At 42.7% G+C, this 16,150-nt stretch overlaps 1 protein-coding gene and 1 long non-coding RNA gene across 3 annotated transcripts in view; one reads left to right on the forward strand and one right to left on the reverse strand.

Moving 5' to 3' along the window:
• ATG14 (autophagy related 14) overlaps window positions 1–14,519 on the forward strand; it is a 36,810-nt gene extending 22,291 nt beyond the window's left edge. Inside the window, exons 6-11 of one of the 2 annotated variants that reach the window (XM_027568892.1) lie at window positions 1,151–1,380; window positions 2,977–3,094; window positions 4,690–4,780; window positions 4,859–4,944; window positions 11,577–11,907; window positions 12,016–14,519. In XM_027568892.1, the coding sequence (XP_027424693.1) occupies window positions 1,151–1,380; window positions 2,977–3,094; window positions 4,690–4,780; window positions 4,859–4,944; window positions 11,577–11,883 (832 nt within the window). In that variant the 3' untranslated portion in view covers window positions 11,884–11,907; window positions 12,016–14,519. Of the gene's footprint in view, window positions 1–1,150; window positions 1,381–2,976; window positions 3,095–4,689; window positions 4,781–4,858; window positions 4,945–11,576 lie in introns of both variants that reach the window. The other variant, XM_027568891.1, reaches the window with a different exon arrangement.
• On the reverse strand, window positions 4,826–11,704 carry LOC113908614. The gene is made up of 4 exons (XR_003515547.1): window positions 11,140–11,704; window positions 9,870–10,002; window positions 6,178–6,335; window positions 4,826–5,374 (listed from the first exon to the last, which is right to left on the reverse strand). It is a non-coding gene; the product is annotated as an uncharacterized LOC113908614 (long non-coding RNA).
• Window positions 14,520–16,150: the final 1,631 nt, after the last annotated feature.

Genomic DNA, 16,150 nt, shown 5'->3' on the forward strand with positions numbered 1-16,150 from the left:
TTATTGCAGCTCAGAGGCCCTCCCCCAGTCTGCCAGTTCTCCACCTACTTGTCAAACACCATCCCCTAGTGCTTCCCTTGTGCGGCCGACCGCCCCAACCACGGGGATCAGATGGTCTCTGTGCCATGCTTGCGTCTGCCCTGACGTCTCGTTCCTTCTCGCTTTCCTGGCCCACGGTGCTCAGAGCGGAGTGCCGTCTGCGCTGTCACAAGTATTTCTGTACAAACAGTAACATTTCATTTCCCTTTTCACTGGACATTTGCACTGGTGGCTCAGAAGCTATCGTGGGTAAAAACTGGTGCCTTGACAGATATCTAAGCAGTGACACCAACTATGTTACTAGTTGTATTCTACCACATACTTGAGTTTTTTGAGAAAAAAAGCAGTTCACAGCAAGGATGCTCTTGAAGCAGTAGAAATCATATTTTTATTTAAATTTTATTAAGTCTTGATCCATGTGTACACATCGTTTGCTATACCACATGAGGAAATGGGAAGTGTGCAGAAGGCTCTTTGGCTCCAGACTGAAGGGCCACGGTTGGCTTAAGAAAAAGCACTTGAGTGGGTTTCAAGTGGAACTAGCTGGTTTTTGCATGGGACACTACTTTTACTTGAAAGAACAACTGCAAGACTTGGGTGTTAAAGAGATTTTCAAAAGTCTTGACCAGTGCTTTGTTTTTCTATGTGTTTCAGCTGGTCACCAAACAATGCCATTCTTCACTAATTTTCTTGTTTTGAAAAGTACAGGTTTTTTGTTTTGTTTTCATAAAATATGTTAACATGTAATAGGTTTATTATTTCCAAATGAATGAATAATTTAAATTTTCTCAGATTTCTAATACAAGTAAATATCAGTAGATCTAACCCACATACACAAAAGCTCTTTGTGGGGTCCTCAAAAAATTGTAAGCATGTAAAGGGGTCTTGAGACCAAATACTTGAGGCCCCAGCTCATGGTGCCATTCTCCTCCCATTGGTATGGCCTTCTGTGCCACAGCTGGTTTGAGCTTCATGTCTGATAAAATTACTTATCTTTGTATATCCTAGTTAAATTCCTGTCCTCATTTGTGCATCTTTCAGTGTTCTACATATCAGGCAAGTATCTTGCATGCTCTTCCCTTGAAATCTGTATGTATGTTCTGATTTTTAGAGATCCCGCAGATGTGTCCTCAGAGAGCGACAGTGCCATGACCTCCAGCACCGTGAGCAAGCTTGCCGAAGCCCGGAGGACGACTTACCTCTCGGGAAGATGGGTCTGTGACGATCACAATGGGGACACCAGCATTAGCATTACAGGGCCTTGGATTAGCCTTCCCAACAATGGGGACTACTCTGCATACTACAATTGGGTGGAAGAGAAGAAAACCACGCAGGGGCCTGGTGAGAATCAAAATTAGTCCTTGAAAACTTAGAAGTAGGTATGTTTTTTAATTGAGGTAAAATTTACGTAATGAGATGAACAGTTGTAAAGTGAACAATCCCGCGGCATGAATACATTCACAGTGTTGTGTGGTTACCCTCTCTGTTGAGTTCCAGAGCACTGGCATCACCCCAGGCGGGAGCTCCAAGGCACGAAGCTGTCATGCTCCTGTCGCCTCTCCTCCCAGCTCTGGGCAGCCCCTACAGATGATCTCAATTTACAATGGGTCAACTTAACAATTTTTTGACTTTATGTTGGTGCAAAAGCGGTACACGTTCAGTTGCAATCATGCTTTGAACTTTGAATTTGGATCGTTTCCTGGGCTAGCGCTGTGCCGTGCATATTCTCTCATGGTCCAGGCCCCAGCAGCCGCAACTCCCAGGCAGCTCCGTGATCATGAGGGTCCACAGCCGGTAGATACACTGATAACTATTCTGTGTTTCACTTTCAGTACAGGATGCCATGCATTGCACGAGATATTCAACACTTTATTATAAATAGGCTTTGTGTTAGATGATTATGCCCAACTGTAGGCTTGTGTCATTGTTCCAGGCCTGTGTAAGGCAGGCCAGGCGAAGCTATGGCGTTCAGTTGTTTAGAGCATTAAATGTTATTTTCGACTTAGGATATTTCCAATTTATGAGTTTATCGGGACATAACCCCATTGTAACTCAAGGAAGATCTGTAATTTTGATTTCTGTAACTACAGATGTGTCTCTTTTGGATATTTCATAGAAATGGGATCATACAATGGGTGGCCTTTTGTGTCTGGCTTTTTTTTCATAGCATGTTTTCAGGGTTCATCCATATTGTGGCATGAATTAGCATTTCATTCTTTTTATGACCAAGTAATATTCCATTGTATGTAATGTGGATATACCACGTTTTATATCCAGTCCATCAGTGAATGGACTGAAAACATTTTTTAGATATTTCACTTTTTGGGGGCCAGTATTGCTTTATTTATATGAAAAGACCTCACTAGTTAGTATATTTAGCCAGTTGAATCCTGTTTTTATAGTTTCTTTGTAAAGAGCTTGTTTTAGCAGCCCGAAATGGAGATAGAAATAGCCCGGTAGAAAAACCCTTTAAAACCTCTAGAGCTTTCTTCGGTGGAGAAAAGATTGTTCACTTAGTCATTTAGCAAATACACAGTGAGTATGTGCTTTCTGTCATGTACGATGCTAGGTACTGGCGAAACAAAGGTGTTGTCACCAGACAGGTGTAGCCTAGGTGAGGCCTCTCTGAGGGGTGACATTTAAGTTGGGCATTTACTGTTCTAATAAATAATACATTCGCAGGTCCAAGCAGTTCAGATTTTAATTTCATTTATGTTGGGCCTGCCTGGGGTCATTTGTTTAGGTTACATTCCACTCCGCAAAAACCATAAATGATGAAACAATGTGTGGCCATGAACCTTTTATTAGTATGTTGATAAGGAGCGAAACATAATCATCAACAGTGTAATGACAGAATTATAAATCATAAAATCTAGGTTCATTGGTATTTTTTGTTGAACTTAAAGTTGTTTGTATATGGTTGTTTTTATACTTCAGACATGGAGCACAGTAACCCTGCTTACACGATCAGTGCTGCATTGTGCTATGCGACTCAGCTGGTCAACATTCTGTCTCATATACTTGACATAAATCTCCCCAAAAGGCTGTGCAACAGGCAAGTGATCGAAGGTGGCAGTGTCATCTTTACCGTGGATGTCGTTTTCCTATGTATGCTTACTCTCATTCAACCCAAACCAGGAATTTAAGTATTATTAAGCCAGAAAAACGACTGTGAAATACTGAGATTAATTTCAAAAGCCTAATGTGCAAATTTGTTTCATTATCTTATAATTGCACATGAAGTCTTTGAGAAGACCACAGAGAATTCTCCCATTTGGAAAAATAATTGAACGACAAACTATGACCTTCAGAGGGTATGCTCACGTGTAAGAACTGGGTAAATTATAACTTGAATATTTTTTTTAACTTTTTAAAATAAAAACAGGTGGTTTAAAAATTCAAACAAAAATGTAGGAGTGCCTGGCTGGCTCAGTTGGTGGAGCATGCGACTCTTGATCTCAGGGTTGTGAGTTTGAGCCCCACATTGGGTGTAGAGCTTACTTAAAAATAAATCTTTTTTTCTTCTTCTAAGATTTATTTGAGAGAGAGAGAGAGCATGTGGGGGTGAGGGGGAAGGCAGGCAGAGGGAGAGGGAGAGTCTTTTCAGCAGACTCTGTGCTGAGCGGGGAGCCTGACACAGAGCTTGATCTCATGACCCTGAGATCATGACCCAAGCGGAAACCAAGAGTCAGATCCGTAATTGACTGGGCCACCCAGGTGCCCCAAAATAAAATCTTTAAAAAAAATGTAAAGGTTTACAGTGTACTCAGTTCTAAGTTATACTCAGTTGTACTAAGACCTTCCTACCCCTGTCTAGTCATCCTTACATCTCAAGCCAAATAAATACGTATTATCATGTCTCCCCTTTTAAACACAAAAAATATACTAGGGTGTTTTACACCTTTTTGAGTATTTAACAAATATTGGAGCCCTTTTCTAGGCACTGAGAGGTTACAGTGGTGATGAAAACATAATCCTTGCCCTCTTGGCACTTCATTCTAACAGAGGGACAGATAATAAATGAGCAGTGTGTCCGATGGTGATGAATCCTGTGGAGGACATTAAAGCAGAGTGAAAGCAAGGGAATGGGAACGTGGAGGCAGAGAAGGGGCTTGCAGTATGTGAGTGGGCGGGTGTATGATCACGTGTGACCCTGAGGGAAGAGGGGAGCAAGCCCTGGGGAGAGCGAGGGCAGCAAAGGAGGTGGGGGTACAAATTGGGTGGGCCTCGTCAGGCCATTGCGAGCCTCCAGCTGTCATTGTCCACAGAGTGGACAGTTAACAGAGGCTTCTTTGTATAAGTGTGCCAGGGTCTCACCAGCCCCCTATTTATACTTCACAGAATAATCTTGTACATTCGTCATTTCATCGGTGTGCAAGTATTTGTGTTGAATAAATTTTCAGAAGTGGAACTGCTTGGTTAGAGGGTATCTGCATTTGTAATTTCTGTAGCTGCAGTGAAGTTGCTCGTCATGAGGGCAGTAGTTCATTCTCAGAAAGTCTCTGTTGAGTCTAACTTATAAAGAGGCAAATGACGTGGGGTTTGTTTTATACTGAGCTGTGGTGTAAAATACACTCTTCCAAATAGACATTTTACCATAGAATTTCCTCAAAAAGATACAGTTTTACAAATTGTATGTTTGTTTTCCAGTGAATTTTGTGGGGAAAATCTCAGTAGACAGAAATTTACTCGAGCAGTGAAGAAACTGAATGCAAATATTCTCTACCTGTGCTTTTCTCAGGTATGGAAAATACACTGTGAGCTAATTTTGAATGTGTTACCCGGTTGAAAATATTAATCAGTGTTTTGCTTTTTCTAGCATGTAAACTTAGATCAGTTACAACCACTGCATACTCTCAGGAACCTAATGTACCTGGTCAGTCCGAACTCTGAACACCTGGGCAGGTAAGAACGGTGCTTGCTTTTGTCTAAGTGGTGGTGCTATGAGTACTTCTAATAGAGCTGTCGTGTGCGTCGGCAGAGCACAGGGGCCTGGTCCTCACCCCCAGAGTCTCCACAAAGGACAAAAATAATGCGCTCCTGTACAGAAGGAAAGGGTGGCTAATCATATTTGAACCTTTATGGTCCTTACATAATCATTTCTCAGGAAATTAATAGCAAACATTTTTAACACCTAAAATGAAATAGAAGAACCCGCCGTGTTCCCGAAGGGGCCGCCTCGTGCCGTCCTTGAAGCCCGGAAGCCGTGTCTTAGACTCCACGTCTTTGCCTTCTCAGCACTGTGTAGTGTCTGCCCCTTTTCCTGTGCCTTTCCTTTCATGCCTCCTCCCACTGTGACAGTTCGTCCCGGTCTCTTTGTCTCTCTGGCCACCATCTATTGGAGATAAAGGGTATTTCAAGTTTATGGGGTGAACTCGTTTAAAATCCATTAGCTTAAAAACAGGAGTCTAACAAAAAAGACAAACCAGGGCTAGTCTATGGGATCTTCCTGGTCTCTCAGCCCAAAAAATGTGACACAGAGGAAGCTTTTCTTTAGTACCATTCGGGTCACCCCTCTCTGAGTACCTGTCCTTTTTCCACACTCTTAGCAGTCTGTTCATTCGCTTCTGAGATATGACTTGGTTTAGTGTATCTGCACTTGTGAAAGAGGACCAAGAAAATAAAAGGTGGGAACGTTCTTTTGGGGAGTCCCCTTCCCATCGTTCATTTGCTTTTACGACTGGAACCAAGGCTCAGGGGAGGTCCTTTCCACCGGCCAGGGTGCTTGGCTTTCTCCACATTGCAGGGAGCTTGCCATGGTAATCTGCTCTTAGCCACTGGCTTGTGTTTCTCCCCGCCACCTAAAATAGTAACTTTCCTGGGACATAGAATGCTTTGGAAAAAGCTCTGCACTCTCTCCAGGGAACTACACACACACCTAGAATTTTGTGCCATTATAGGGAGTTTATGCTCCTCTCCTCAAGTTCCATTCATTAGTTCATAAACCACATGAACCTGTTAGAAATCCATCCCGGTTTTAGTGGTTGATTTCTGTGGGTTGTTTGCCATCCTCTTTATACATTATTTATATAGGGCTCAACATTAGGAAATTAATAATAAGAACTAATATTTATTGAGCCAATATTTATTGACCCTCAGCCAACTACGTGACATGCCTTAAATCATAGGTGGGCTTACTCTTATTTTACGGAGGGGGCTGGTAACAGAAGCTTAGCGTGGTCAAGTAATTCGTGCCCCTGATCACAGAGGCAGTCTGCGTAGTAGGTCCAGGGTCCCAGCACTTCCACGAAGTGGTAGATACTCATGCTTTTGACCAGTACACACCACTTCATTACCTGAACAGATTAAAAAGGAAGAAAAAACCTATAAGATCAACCTGATAGATGCCAGAAAAGCAGTGAATAAAATTCCGTTCCTATGAATAAGTAAAGAAAACTAGTTGCAAATTAAAAATAGTTTATTAATAAAGGATATCTACCATAAGCCTACAGAAAAGACTATATTTAATGACCTGTTCCTTCCATGGATGTTTAATAAAAGCATTCCTCTACAGTGAGGAAAACAAGAGGATGCCTGTGTCACTGCTACGTTCACATGGCTCCAGAGGCTTAGGCGAGGCAGAACGGTTTTACAGAGAAGTGTAAGGTATATTTATGTTGGAAAGAAAGAAGCTAGATTGGTGTTGTTGTGGAGGGTATGATGGGTGAACTGGCCATCCAAGAGAGCTTGTTTGCTTACGTGCTGACAGCTAGTCAGAAGATGGAATGAGAAAAGCGTTCCCTTTACCGTAGCAACACAAACTATAAATTATCTAGGACTAATCTTTACAAAATATATGCAGACCATACAAAGAAAATATAAAACTTGAAAAAAATGATTCAACACCTATTTTTTGAATGTCTGCCAGGCACCGCACGAGGGGTGGGCCTGAATGAAAGAAGTCCTGAGGCAGTGAACACCCTCAGGATGTTCTAGGAGAGGAAGGCTGAGTATTACAAAAATGCTACTTCTCCCCAAAAGGAAACCTGATCAGAATTTCAACAGATATTTCATGGAACTTTGACAAGCTAATTCGGAAGTTGAACTAGAAGCACAGGCTGCAAGGAAATTTTGGAAAAGAATAGTAAAGGATGGGCTTGGCCCTCTTTAAAACATAGTATAAAGGTAATTAAAACAAGGTGGAGCATGCAAGTAGGTGGAGCAATTAGACGAAGAGAAGAGAGTCCAGAGACCTGCCCTGTCCCTGTGTCCCAAGCGTCACACGACAAGGGCCAGCATGTTGAACTGGATAATAATAGATTGATAGCGGCGGGCTAGTGGGGTATTTACACAAGAACAAAGCTCAACTCATACTACATTCTGTATATAAAAATAAATTCCAGATGATAGAAAAGACCTTATTTTATTGAAGAGAAAAACCCTATAAAATAGGAGAAAGACAGTGTTTTATAATCACAGGATGGGGAGGGAATTCCCATGCAAGCCACAAAACCCCAAAACCATGAAGGAAAGGAGTTACATATTTTACTGTGTAAAAACTCTAAATGCCTTTGGTAAAATACCAGATTCCATAAAGTTAAAAGATAAGCAACAGATCTGTTTTGCAGTCTGTATATCAGACAATGGAATAAAATTTCAAATCTGTAAAAGAAAGGGAGACCTAATAGAAAAACAGCCAAAGGATTAATCCAGGCAGTTCACACAAAAGAAATGCAAGTAATCAGTATTCAAATGAAAAAAGTCTTCAGCCTCAATCAAGAATAAAGAAGTGCAATTCAAAACAGCTTTCCAGTTTTCACCCATCAGTTTGGCAAAAATGGAAAGGATTGACGATATCCAGTATTGGTGGTGGTTCCAAAAACAGGCTGTCTTCTGCTAGGGGTGGACTTCTTTGGAGGGTCTGAAGTTTTCTCTGGGCTTGCCCTGGAGTCAGCTCTCCAGTTAGGGCAGGGGTCTGTGTGACAGAAGTACGCATACTCAGCCAGGCTCACTGCCCCCGAGCTGGTGGTCTGTGGGCCAGAGGCCAGGAGCTGGAGCTTCAGAAGTCCCCTTCCACGCCTGCCTCAGTCAGAGTCAAGGCTGTTACTGGAACCTGGGTGGGACGTCCTGTGTCCATGGAGACCAGCTGAAGGAAGGATCCCATCCAGAATCCAACTTAAACCTTTTTTTTTTAAATAAATTCAAACTTGCAAAAATACTCAAAATTGCAAAAAATAGAAGTAGTGCAAAGACATATACCCTTTACCCAGACTCACCTTTGTTACCGTTTTACCCTATTTGCCTTATCATTTGTGTAATCTATCTCCATAAAGACACATGCATACACATTTTTTTTCTTGAATCCTGTGAGGGTAAGTGATATACATATATCACGGTTCTTGACCCCTAAATACTTCTATATGTATTTCCTAAAAATAGGGGTATTTTCCTCTTTAACTACAGTACAGTTACCAACATTAGCAAATTTCACATTGATAGAATAGTTTAATCCGCTGCCCATCTGCACATTTTGTCTGTGGACCAGATTAATGTCCTCTACAGCATTTCCCCCTCCAATATATGGTCCAACCTAGAGTCTGGTGCTGGATTTAATTGCTATGTTTGTTTAACCTCTTTTAAATCTGGAACCTTTCCATAACTTACTTTGTCTTTAACAACATTAACATTTTTCCCTTTGTATTAATAGAACTTTCATTCTGAACTTGGTGCTTCCTTGGAGTGAGATTCCAGGAATTCTGTGCATTCGAGGCTGGAACACCGTCTGGGCCAGGAGTGTTTCCTGGACACTCTGGGGGCCACAGTGGCCATCTGTCCCTCACTGGTGATATTAATTTGATCACCCAGTCACGATGCTTTCCACCTTCTCCACTGTATAATTCCGATTTTTCCTTCCTTGCCACTAAGAAGCAGTCTGTGGGGAGCCACTTTGAGACCATGCAGTTATCCTGCTCAACAGAATTTCCCCCTGGATTTAATATCTGTTGATTTTTCTTATCGGATTCAGTCTTTATCATGATGGTGCCTACGTTAACAACATTATCATCCAGAGTGCGTAGTTTACATTAGAGTTCATTTTTGATGTTCTGTATTCTGTCCGGTAATATTTTTGAAATAAGGTATTTTGCAAAAGAGAGTTTTAAAAAACCAAAAAGGTCTTTTTGTTGCCTTAATCGAGAAGAATAATTCCTTGCAGCATCTTGAGAAAATTAGTAATTTTTATTCCCTGATGACATTAAGCGTAAAAGATTTAATTCTTTTGCTAATTTTGTGTGATGTGTGTGGCTCAGGGTATGCTGGGCAACAAAAATTGCTCCAGCTGGCCACTTTGGGAATCATCCACTGGTTTTTTAGTTGCAATACTTCATGGAGTACCTGTTCCATGTCACTAGACTCTGCCCTGTGGGATTCCAGCAGAGAACTGAAGTCCCAAGTGGCTTCCTGGGGAGCTCTCCTGGAGGAAGTATCACTCCTGTCTCCTGGGAAAACCTGTCGAGAGGGGGTCTGGGGACCATGGCAGTCCTGTGCCATGCAGATAAGGTGACATCAGAGAGGAACAGAAAACAGGCTGTGCCTCTGAGCTAGGAGGAAGGCAGGCTTCATCTGGCGTTAGTTGCGGAGGCCCCCGGACAGCAAAGCTCAACAGGACAGAATGAGGGCCCTGTGTTTAGGAAAGGCGGGGACCCGCTAAGATGCTACGTTATGAACAGTTTTCAGAGGCAGCCGCCATGAGGAGAGAAAGAGGCAGGTCTCTGGCGCGCTGAGGCGGGTGGGGCTGACTGGAGGCAGACGCTGGCTATGAGGCGGTGGTGGTGCAGTGAGGACCTGAGCTGGGGCGGGGGGGATGTGTTGAGGCTCGAAAGGGGACTTACTTGGTGATCTCAGGCAGGAGCATGAGGGCGGAGGCCCAGCTGGCTTGTTTGGAGAAGGGCCGCCTGGCTCAGATAAGGAGAGATGAGCCGGAAAGGTTGGCGCTCAGGTGGAGAGCCCTGGCGGGCGGTGAAGCTGGGAGGAAGGAGAGGCATCAAAAAAAATAAATCTTAGGAGTAGACCTGTTTACCAAGGGGAAAAAGGAAAAGAGAAAAGAAATGGATTGTAAGGAGAGCCTTTTAAGGAAACAGGAAAGGGATACTCAGCTAAGATGCTGGTTTCAGTGGTTGTTGGTTAGTTTGGAAAAGCTGCAGGGGGAGGTGGGGGGTTCTTGGGGAGAGTCTCCCAGTTCTTGCTGCCTTCACCCCTTGGGAAAAGTAAGGACTTCTGGGCTACATGGAGGCCTTGTAAACTTGGGAGCCCCTGGTCAGAGGGGCTCTTTGATAATGCAAATTGCTCACAGGAGACCAAAGGGAAACCCTCTGGTGCATCTTCCAATTTAATGAATATTTGTAAAGCCCTAAAAACAGTGCCTGGGACAGAAGTGTTAGCTGTTACTGTTGCTGGTGCAGCCAGGAAGCAAGGTTGTCTTGGAGGAACAAAGCCTGCTTGACCCTGGAGAAAGTGAGTCGGAAGGTGCAGGTGTGGTCAGGTACATTATGGGAGGCCATCGCTAGGCTTTTGTCATTGTTAAGGCCATAAAGAATTTTGGGCCATAGACTAAAATGGCAGGCTGTACCTATTCTAGATCTCTGTCATTTGATTTTTGCTAACCCCCATCATTTTCCCTAGTCATTATCGGAGGCATGTGTCCTTATCTTGGGGGCAGTGCTGGAGAGGGGCTGCTGGGGGGCCTTGGCTACCGGGAAATCCTAGGAGAAGAGCAGGGGGCGGTGGGGTGACTGCCCACCCGAAGCCAGTGCAGCCGGGCTCTCATGAGGCAGGGGCTGACAGGCACTGGGAAGGGGGCCTGGGTGGGGTTTGCTGACACTGCCCCACAGCGGCGCTCAGGAGCTGTCCCAGAGGGTGAGGCCTGAAGGAGGTTATTAGATTTGGAGACGATGATGTCATCAGGGACCTTTGGGGAATAGTTTTCTCCAAAAATACAGTGCAGAAATATGGATTATTCCAGATGACTATGTTCTAAATAGTTATAACTCATTCTGTTATAAGTGGGCCCCTAGAAAATTGCGATCATATCTTAAAATGGGTGCCCAAGCCTGCTGTTGACACCAATCCAAGGAAGCACTGCTAACATGCATGCAACCATACCAGTTGGCTTTTGAGTCATAAGAACGTACAAATTGGGGACTTCCATAAGGCAGAGAACATCTGTACGTTTTTTTCTATAGTTTATTACTTGTTCCACCGACAGCCCAGAGTCTACATCCAGTGACTGTTTTTGTCAGAATTGTCTCATTGGAATGCATAGATACTGCAGTTGTTTAAAGAGGAAATTGTACTTTGGACCAGCAGGGTTAGTCTCGGTGGATGGGTTTTTTCCATCCAGGATCTTCACAAATCGGGTAGGTGCACTCGAACAGAGTGGTGTTGTGGTTTTATTCCTTCCTTGGATGGCAGTTATTTAGGTGAAGCAGGCCGCCATTACAGACCATCAGGGGGCCAGTGTAGGCTTGGGAAACGGATGGACCTCTAGGTCCCGTCAGGCCTGTGTCACCGTCGTCACAGTGCTGGTTGTGTGCGCACAGGTCGGGACCCTTTGAAGTGCGAGCGGACCTGGAGGAGTCCATGGAGTTCGTGGAGCCCGGCGTTGCCGGAGAATCTGCTGAGAGCGGCGATGAGCGCATCAGTGATGAGGAGACCGACCTGGGCACGGACTGGGAGAACTTGCCGAGCCCACGGTTTTGTGATATCCCTTCGCAGCCCGTGGAAGGCTCCCAGAGCCAGAGTGGCCAGCTGTCCCCGCCCGGTGCGAGCAGCAGTGCCGGGGGGATGATCTCGTCCGCCGCGGCCTCAGTGACCTCCTGGTTTAAGGCGTATACTGGACACCGCTGATGCACGCGGACCGAAACGCGCCAGGTTTGTGTCAAAGTTGTTCTTCCACTGTGCTCCAGTAAATTTCGTGTGTTCAGTTAGGGTAGTGCCTGGAACAAAAAGAGGTTAAACCGTTGGTTTTTTTTTTTAAAGCAGGGAGACAAGCATTTCTGTGTATCAGATGGCCGATGGTGACCCACATGCTTATAATAGAACAGTGGGGTCAGAGGTCCTTCTGCCCAGACCCGTGTTGGCGGAAGAAAGGCGAGTGTGTGTGTTCTGTTCTGTTGAAGCAGAAAATTCCTTTGGGCTCCCTTCGGCCATGGGCCACAGGACCCGCAGAGGCGGGCTGACACATCGGTCCTTGCGATGCTGAGACTTTTCCTGAACACTTTACATTTTAGAAGTTGAATCACAAGGAAGTGATTCTTGATGAGTAGGACTTGAAAGATAAAAACTGTTTCATATGAGTTTGTGCTTATGCCATCATTTTTTGTATAGAGAACCAGCAGGCAATTTGAAATACTTGATTTCTTTAGAATCTGGTCTTGTTTGGTTTTTAGGTCAAGGATGTTGGTTTTGTTTGGAAGGGAGGGGCTTTTTGTGTGGGGGGGGAAGGGGTAGTTTAAAAATTATTTCACTCATGCTGCTGCTGTCGTAGCTTGTCAGACATTCCTATTTTTATTTCTCCCACACGCCAAAGAAATAAAGTCTCTCTTATTTTTCGACCCGCATCCATGAACAGAGGAAATCCCAGCTACAAGGATTGCCTGGAGATTTAAAAACTATTTTCTTATATTCTGAAAGGAATTAGTTCATTCTCACCTAGATTATTGAATTTCTACCATCTACACTATGTGCATTTTGAAATTGAATTTACTTTTTGAGTGAAAAGTCATTAAGGTAGTTCCCTTGTGTAAGTTAAATGCCTGCCTGGGCACAGGTTAAAAGCCACTTAACTAAATGGCCTCTGGTCATTCTTCCGGTGTCCCCATTTTTTTCTAAGGGATTCAGTAGGTGGCAGGTTTTCCCAGGGAAAACCATCCTGCTTGTTTTCTTAGAGGTCTTTGTTGCTCTAGGGACACTCCCTTCACTCAGAAACGCAGAGCAAATCAGAGCTGATACTACTCTTCTCTGACAGAATTTTCCCTCACCAAGAGATCATTTTCAGCTAATGTGTCGTCTTGTCATTCTCTTAGTGACAATCTTATAAGAAAACTGTAGAGAGGCATTATGTACAAATATGTAAGTAGTTTTTTATTTTTAATAATTACAGAAAAGTCCTATGTAACAACTACAAAAAGAAATCCTATGAAAAATTCCTAAGAGGCATTATTACCATATCTTGTTAAGTGTGATTAGCATGACAGTACCTCAGATAAATCAGAGACTTACCCTACCCTAGCTTCTTTTCTTGTAATTATTATAGTTGACACTTTGCCTCCAAATCCGAGGTGCTATATAGCTTTTGCTATTGGTATATTTAATGTTTGGGAGAGTTGCAGAAGAAGGGTGTTTATTCCCATCCAGGAGTTCCAAGTTCCCTGACTCTATGAATTTTCCACTTAGGGAGGAAACAGGCTTCTCTCCATGTGGGTTCTCAATAGCTGGTGTTAAGTACTCAGCTTCATGATTGCTGAGCTAGCATTATACCATCCAGGTCTGAAGTTCATAGGGAATGGGTACTTGAACAAAATACCAAATGAACTTAATAGAAGGGTTGTCTAGGCACTTCAAACCCTCAAAAAAAAAAAAAAAGTTTCAAGCTAAGATGAAAGACAGATTTGGGGCTTGGGGATAGAGATTGACTTCAGCTAAAAGATGCGGAGTTGTCATGGTTTCTCTCAAGCAGGCCACTTAAGAAACCATGAATTTGAAATTAAGCTAAAGAATAGAATCCAGAGATCACAACTCCTATCTAGAGAGTAATTCAACAAAACTTAAAGGATACGGGAAATAGGGATTGATAGGGTATGTTTTGTTGTTTTTTATATCAACTAGAGGCACTTTATTTAGGGTTAAATGATCAAACCCTTTAGTGGTTTTGAACACCAACATACTGGCTGACACTGCTGAGATATTTTGGTTTTCATTATTTTGCACTGGATCCACTCTGTAAATACTCTTAAATATACATTTCAACCACTGTTTTTTCTACTCTCTTTGCTGCTCATTAAAATCTTTCATGTAGGTGCCAGAACCATATGTAAACAGCTTTTTAAAAAAGTTGAAGCTGGTATTTTTTTTTTTTTAAACAAAAGCCATAGAACTTGGTCATGTTTTCCATATAAAATGATTTGTTGAAACAAGGTAATACTAATAAAAACCTACAGGCACCAAATAGGCTGCTTAAAATGGTCTGTTAAAGACTTTTTTGTAATGGAATATAAGAAGTTTTGCACATCTGTAAGTTAAGGGGAAAAAGAGTATGTCAACACTGGGTGTATGGACAGAATTCACTTAAGGATTCATGTATTGATAATTTGGGAAAGAACATTTGGGGGCATGCTGTTTTTAGAAGAACTACATCTGAGAATCTCCTTGTGGTGTCATGTTGCAGGAATTTCCTATTACTCTGCGACTTCCAAACCAGTTTGAGTCAAAACAAATGTTTTCTAAACTTTTATTGTATTATTGCAATAAATCTTTTAACAGTACTTTGCTAATATGTGTGTCTTTTTCAAACTGATTACTTGTTTCTATTGATACATTGAGGGAAGCAAAAATGAGATTTAGCTCTGGAATAATTTATACAGATTATAGGGTAATTTTTTAAGAATTCTTTTGCTAAGGTAAGGAAAAAGGTCTGGTAATCCTAAAAATTATAGCTCATGGTGGTATTAACAGTTAACGGTCCCTCTCTGGTAAGCTGGCAAGAACTAGTTGCTTCCCAGTTACATACCTTATCTCTAAAGATGCATTTTTCTTTTGTAGCCATCATATGATACACATGCCCTACAGTGACTTGGGTGTCTCACAGCAGCTCCGTGGGGAGGTTGCCCATTTGGAATCTGCCCAGACTTTTCAGGACAAGAGAGAAAGTGAAGTATGGGAGGTTAGAGGGGATCTATTAAATTGAGATGAAAACCAAGTAGTTTGGAAAATCACTCCCCCTTCCCTCCACCCCCTTTCAGGTTAGATTACAGAGAGGGGTTATCTGCAGGTAATGGGGATACCAGGAGTGATTACGGCGGAACTGTTGCCTGCAGAAAGCCACCCAGCAGCAGGAGGAACACAGGCAAGGAAACGGAAGGGTTCCTAGATAGGGCATGTGCTTCAGGGCTAGTGCCCCTCTACCTCCTTAGGTAACACTTAAAAACCATGCTCCTGTCTAGTGCCTACCCCAGTTACATCATGACTGACGCAGGAATCAGGGTGAGGCAGATGGGAAGCACTGAGGGTAACTTTGTCCTTAATGGATGGGTGGTCATTAAAAGTTACATCAACAAAATGGAGTGGGCTTTGGGCAAGTCCTCTAAACTTCAGCTGTGAAATGGTCAATGAGAGAGAGCCACCACCAGCACACTCCAAGGATCTGGTGAGAAAATACCCTGGAAAAAAAGAAATAGCAAATAATCCTAAAATTCGTATGGACCACAAACCCTGAATAGCCAAAGCAGTCTTGAGAAAGAACAACAAAGCTGAAGGTATCATAAACCCCAGATTTCAAGATATACTACAATGTTATAGTACTCAAAACATGATGGTCCTGGCACAAAAACAGATAGATCAACGGAACAGAATAGAGAGCCCAGAAACAGACCCACATGTATATGGTGAATTAATCTACATTATAAAGGAGGCAAGAATATACAATGTGGAAAAGACAGTTTCTAAATGGGAAAACTGGACAGCTACTGAAACTGGACCACTTTCTTATACACACAGAAAAACTCAAAAGGGAGTTAAGACCTAAATGCAAGACTTGAAACCATAAAACTCAACGCATACACAGTATGGGATTTGGGGACGACACCAAAATAAAAGCTTTTGCATAGCAAAGGAAACTGTTAACATAAAGGCAACCTATTGAATTGGAGAAGATATTTGCAAATGAAATATCCAATAAGGGGTTAATATCCAAAATATATATATATTTTACACAACTCACACAAAAAAAATCAATCCAAGTCCTAACCTGAATAGACATTTTTTCTAAAGAAGACAGGGGCTCCTGGCAGGCTCAGTGGGACATGCAACTCTTTATCTCAGGGTTGTGAGTTTCCCACATTGCGTGTAGAGATTATTTAAAATCTTAAAACAGATGACCAACAGACACATGAAAAAA

This window comes from Zalophus californianus, chromosome 6 (genome assembly GCF_009762305.2).
Source record: "Zalophus californianus isolate mZalCal1 chromosome 6, mZalCal1.pri.v2, whole genome shotgun sequence".
Classification (NCBI taxonomy): domain Eukaryota; kingdom Metazoa; phylum Chordata; class Mammalia; order Carnivora; family Otariidae; genus Zalophus; species Zalophus californianus.